The sequence below is a fragment of the Durio zibethinus genome, chromosome 27 (genome assembly GCF_047325235.1).
Source record: "Durio zibethinus cultivar Kanyao isolate XHJ-2024 chromosome 27, ASM4732523v1, whole genome shotgun sequence".
Taxonomy (NCBI): Eukaryota; Viridiplantae; Streptophyta; class Magnoliopsida; order Malvales; family Malvaceae; genus Durio; species Durio zibethinus.
In genome coordinates this window covers 2,944,059-2,950,493 of record NC_143188.1, presented here as the reverse complement: position 1 = coordinate 2,950,493, position 6,435 = coordinate 2,944,059, and the positions used below count along the sequence as shown (strand labels likewise).

At 35.5% G+C, this 6,435-nt stretch overlaps 1 protein-coding gene across 1 annotated transcript; it reads right to left on the bottom strand.

The window, feature by feature from the left end:
• Window positions 1-988: 988 nt before the first annotated feature.
• Window positions 989-2,195, bottom strand: LOC149510838 (uncharacterized). The gene has a single exon (XM_089756599.1). The coding sequence runs from the start codon at window positions 2,165-2,167 to the stop codon at window positions 1,310-1,312; it is 858 nt and encodes a 285-aa protein (XP_089612725.1). The 5' UTR covers window positions 2,168-2,195; the 3' UTR covers window positions 989-1,309.
• Between the last annotated feature and the right edge of the window lie 4,240 nt (window positions 2,196-6,435).

Genomic DNA, 6,435 nt, shown 5'->3' with positions numbered 1-6,435 from the left:
CGTTTTTTTAACGGACACTGTGGGGGTGCTAATCCTTCCTTACACGTTACCGACTCTCGAACTCTGACAGTTGTGCAAACCCTAAAATTATCTTTTTAATAAATTTTAATTAATTTTAAGATTTTATTAAAAAGATATGTTTTAATAGGTGGCCAATCGCACCTAGTCAAAAAAGATTGGTGGCGACTCCGTTATTTTTATTTCGTTTTCAAATTCGTCGGGCGGATACAAAACCATTACGAAACCTATCATTCAACAAAAACAAAGCTTGTTCATTTATAATTCAGTGTGTCAAACAAGCTCAAGGCTCGATACAGGAACTAACATGATGGAATACACTAGATTGTGGTTTAAGACATGGATCTTGGGCAGGTAGATATATAGCTTTTGAAAACAGAAAAGGAACAAACATTAGAAGCAAATCAAAGTTAAAGGCTGATTTCAATTACGTGATATTTGTAGATATATGAGGTCCTGCCAGTGACATTGACTCCTAACTCTTTTAGCCCCTTTAAAACTCTAATTATGTAACAAGGTGGGATTTGTCAGCATATCCTCAAACAGGATGGTGGAGGACTGGGTACCTTGCCCGGATAAGGTGCCTACAGTTAGGTATATACAGAAGACAATTTGGTAGTCAAGACAAGCCAGAGTCGAATACACCCCTGTTCTCTTACTTTTACTGGTTGATGGCAAAATTTAAAGGAGTGCGAAATTAGTCAGATTAAAGCAATGTTGAAAAACATTGACAGAGATGAAATTGAATAGTTTTCTAGCCAATTTTCTTAAGGTGATGGCTTTCTTTTCCTTTCTAGTTCATGTGCATGACAAATGCTAGAAGATTGGTCATTGCAACCGTCATCATTGCCTCAAATTTACTTTTGTTATCTTAGACCAACATATCTACCACCATGTTCTCCATGCAAGTACTGAAAACATAAGAAAAGTTGAGTTCTGGAGCTATTTTGGATGGCCAAAAAGGCATGCACATGCATGAGAATACAAGAAATTTACTCTGTGATAAACACTCCTGCAATTGGCATTTCGTATATAAGTTGAACCAGAAAATGCTCATTGAGCAACAAGAAGATATAGAATAGACATTTCAAAGAGGGCTGATATGAGCATTCTCGCCAGTGGTCTCGCATAAAATATGACAAACAAGAAAACATCACATGACATACAAGAAAATAGAATATGAGTTGACAGCAACTCTTATTTGTAGGTACTGATCCATTTATATAGCCATAGTAGTTTAGTTGTTCGGATGACTAGGTGACGGAGGCTTCTCCAATGGAGGGTGTCCTGGTTAGTGACCATAAGGTGACTCATATACTGGTGGTTTCTTTGGAGGTTCATATACTGGTGGTTTCTTGGGAGGTTCATACACCGACGTCTTCTTTGGAGGTTCATAGACTGGGGGCTTGGGTTCTGGCTTTTCTTTCTTTGGAGGTGCATAAACCGGTGGCTTTGGTGGCTTAGGTTCATATATTGGTGGCTTCTTTGGAGGTTCATATACTGGTGGTTTGGGTTCTGGTTTCTCTTTCTTTGGTGGTGCATAAACTGGTGGCTTTGGTGGTTTAGGTTCAAACGCTGGAGGCTTCTTTGGAGGTTCATACACCGGTGGTTTGTGTTCTGGCTTCTCTTTCTTTGGAGGTGCATAAACTGGTGGCTTCTGTGGCTTAGGTTCAAACACTGGAGGCTTCTTTGGAGGTTCATACACCGGTGGTTTGGGTTCTGGCTTCTCTTTCTTTGGTGGTGCATAAACTGGTGGCTTTGGTGGCTTAGGTTCATAGACTGGTGGCTTCTTTGGAGGTTCATAGACTGGTGGCTTGAGTTCTGGCTTCTCTTTCTTTGGAGGTGAATAAACTGGGGGCTTAGGTGGCTTTGGTTCTGGTTTCTTCTTCTTAGGAGGCTCATAGACTGGTGGCTTAGGTGGTTTAGGCTCTGGCTTCTCTTTCTTTGGAGGTTCATAGACAGGGGGCTTGGGTGGCTTAGGTTCTGGTTTCTTTGGAGGTTCGTAAATTGGTGGTGGCTTCACCTCCGGAGGTTTGTAGACAGGAGTAGGTGGTTTCCCACGGTTGGGTGACTCGTAGGTACCAAGGGAGGGAGTAGTGAGAACCACCACTCCAAGGAGCAATACTAGCAAGCGTGCAAGAGACATCATTGAGCTCTGTCTTTCGATGGTGCAATGATAAGTGCTTTTTTATAGTGGTAAGGGAGCCTTTTTGTCAAAAATTTCCCTTGTTTCATACTTTACCAAGTAGTTAGCTAGATCTGTAAATCTTTTATTAATTCATAAATGTAATCGGGTTCATTAAGGTCCCACTTAGTTGAAATTTTGGAGTATTGACACAAGGCCTTATTCATGAATGAAGAAGATTATAAAAGGGTGGCTTTAGCTGCTATATTTGCTTCTCATTCCTTGATTTATGCTCAACAGTCCATCCTAACAGAGATAAGAAGCTTGGGCATGAAAACATCTCAGCAAGAAACTCAAAGTGAAGAGAGTTTTTTAAATAATCCCCTAGGATAAAATTGCACATCTTGTAATATCATGAAAGGTTTAATGTCTTATAAGTTATCAAAAGTTGAATTCTAATTACTGAAATTAAGAGTTCAGCATTCTACCAATGCTACAAGAAAGATAACAGAAATGTTTTGATGACAGCAAACTTTCTTCTGGGTTGCAAACATTCTTACTAATTTCAAATGTAATGGCAGAGCTATAAGAAAACAAAGCCTATAAGAGAGGTTGATACTGATGATGAATACCCTTTTTCTCTTTCTATTTTGTTTTCAGTTACCAAATTCTGTCTAGTTAGGACTTGGAAATTAAACTTGTTTTTGCATCTAATGATCTTGATTGACTTTAGAAGTAGTATTTTATCCTGCTTGTTGACTGTACCTTGGCTGACTAAGTTCCAGAAACAGCTTTCTTTGATTATCATTGCATGTAATTTTTTTCAATTTCTTTTTCCCTTTTATATCACTTAGAGGTGTATCAGTAGCTTACCACTAAAACCTCAGGCAAACTCGAGGACACAATACAGAGGCTTCTACTAAGTTATTTGAATGGTTCAATTCAATTAAGGAGAGAAATTTACTCTATGTTGTGAACTTTAACGCAGCAATCTCGTGAAACGGTGAGATAACCCAGAATTGTCCATCCCACATAGGCGAGAAGATTCTAATTTTTAGCTACTTTTAACTTGAGGTTGGAAAGGAGGCCAACTACTGTGGTGGTGTGGGGCGCGGAGTAGCCTTGATATTTACAGACCCTATAACAGTCATTTTGGTCGGTGTTTTCTTGGCCACCCTCAACTCTTTTTATTTTCAAATTTCTCTTCGATAATGAATTTGTCTACACTAGTAGGGGGTACAATATTTGGTTAGTATTACTCTAATCCCTTCCTATCTAAAATCAAAATAACAGGCAATTCGATCAAAATGACTGTTAGTGTCCGACCTTTGTACGCAGAAAGTCCTCAACAATGTTTTCATGTGAAAGAAATAGCATTTTCAAAACCTACATGCAGCTTAGTAAGCATATCTTACCTACCATCCTTTTTGTTGAACATGTTTGAAAATTAGATGAATGTTAAAGTGGTAGCTTATCCAATTATTATGTAGCTTTGACCTTGAAGGAACAAAATGTTTAAAATGCATGATTCAGTGTCAATATTGGCATTATTATTGTTTTTTATTTCTGCGACTTTGGTGATGCCTGTTTCCACCAACCAAATCTCCATGCACGAAAAGACAACAAAATCTCTTTGAACTTGATGGTTCCTTGAAGTCGAAAAGCCAAAAGAAAGAATTGGTGGGTTTTCTCCTTGACGAGGCTTTGGAAATGAGGTTCTTCGCACTGCCTTCTTAGTCGGTGGAGGCAAGTGCCCTGGAATGGGTTGTTTTGTTTGTGCTCATGTTGAGTTGGTTTTGTATAATCAACGCAAACAAGCGTATGGAGACATCATTGATGGTTCAGAGCTTGAAGAACAAAACCCATTTTATAATGATTTCCGGTCTTGAAGAGCAAAACCCATTTTATAAGCTAAATATGGATCCAAATTATTCCTCCAATGTTTTCATAATAATATATTCGATGTATCAGTATATAAATTTTATAAATTAATAATAAATTAAATAATATTATTTTATTAATAAATAAATCAGATGATATTACTTTATTAATAAATAAATTTTTTAATTAATATTGATTTTTTATATAATTTATTTTTAAAATTAATATTTATTTATTAATAAAATAATATCATTTGATTTACTATAAATATAAAATTTATTTATTGCTTGTTTATCATATATGAACTCAACATGTATGAAGTCAAAACAGAGTGTGCATAGAAAAACAGAATTCTATGTACAAATAATATTTGTTCAATTTCAAAAAAAAAAAAAGTGATTGTGGACTTTTCCATAGAAAAAGCTCATAACATGTTTCATCGAGATCCTGAAGTAGTGAGAACCATACATTATCCTTCAAATATGAGGCCAACAAGTAGACAGCTTCAACTGAAAATTCATTTATTGGGGGGGGTATAGTCTGCATGTCTCAGAACCCAGAAGTTTCCTCTCCTGAAAATAAGCTTTTTGTTTTTGTTTTATATCCTTTGCCTAATGCAAATAAATAAAGAAAAATGAATTTGATTTGTTAGTGCACTCCATGTATGTAGCTATCTTCTTGATCGAATTTTTCTTCATCTTTCAATGCATAAGAAATAATGTCCAATGCTTGATTGTTGTTAGGTTTTCTGGGTTGCTTATCTCATATCAATTGTGGAAGGGGATTTGTTATTATAGATTGTGTTCATAAGATCAGAGACAACATGTAAGAGAAGATATGTTACGATAAGACATTAGTTATAGGTGACGTTAATCGTATAAATTTTTTAGATATTGACTCAAATTTTAATTGGGAATCAATTTGAATTTTAATGAAATTCTATTAATTAAAAAATTAGTTGTTTATTAAGAATACATATTCTTAACAGATAAAAGTTTTTAGTAAATAAGAATTTTTTGTGATCAAGTAATAGAGTTTTATAAATATAAAAGTGAGTATTAACTTTTAAAACTATAAGAAAGATATAGACACCTAATTTTGTTTGAAATAGATTCGAGTTTGTTCAATTTTTATGCTTGATTTGTACACTTCAATTTGGGCTTATTTGAGCACTTTAATTGGATATATCTTATCGAGCTTATTTAGTCTTTATTATTTTAAAATTTTTTTTGGTATGTATTAAAATCTGATCCAATTTAATTTGGATTGATTTAAAATTGAATAAATCCAAGATCAAATTTTAAAGAACAAATTTTAAAGTTTAACATTTTAAGGCCCAATTTTAGTTTTTTAAATTTAATTATTTTTATTAATTGATAAACACAAAAAAAAAAAAAAAAGAAAGCTTGAAACTTGGTTTGCATGGCAAACCAGCTTTCTCAAATCTTCCCCTTAGCTATCTCACCATTTTTAGCAATCTATGTTTTACCCCAAATTTCACCTATTCACCTCTAATACCAATTCAGCAAACATTCTAGAGTTAAGCAACCTTCATCTCCCACACCACAAAGGTCCAAATTTTTTAATCTACTTTTTGAAACAAAGACAGTAAGCTTCACCTAGTCTTTGATTGCTAATAAAATGACATAGGTAAAGATCCACAAGGGATTGGGGAAGGGGGAAAAATAAACAGTAGAAAATTGGTAAAACAATCCCATAAGCTCTATCACCAACTCCTATACAACCTATCTTCACACTCTCTACTTTCAACGAAAACACCCCACCCTTATCCGAGACTACCATCAAAGCACAACACAAAAAAAATCAAGAAGCCCCTCTCGGCCATCAACCAAAAAACAACAAAAAATCCCATAGCCATAACAAAACTTGGGTAACTAGAATCCACCATCCCTTCTCCCTTATAACCAAAAATACCGCCATCACTTCATGCCTTAAACCACTACAACGGCCTACTAAAATCCATAAAAAATACAATCGAAACCCCTTTTGAATCACAAAAGAACCCCCTACCACAACTCAAAATCACCATCACCATGATCAACCTCCAACACCACAACCAAGTTTTTGTCGCACCTACCACAGCTCTATTCATCTGCACGATAGCCTAACCATCACTCACTTGTACCAACATCTAGCCACCATTTCACCAGCCCTCGACCTCGACAAAGCCAAATCCATTGCAAAACCTTTGGCCATTCACCAAATAGTATACTAGAATTTTCACCACTTCCATCTAAACCACCACCCAAACCTAGTTATCACCAAACTTTGCCACACACAACTTAGCCTACTCATAATTACAACAGAACTAACACTGAACCTTCCACCAATGACTCACCTTCAACAATTGATTCATTACCATCACCTTGAACCAACTATTCAATTTTTAA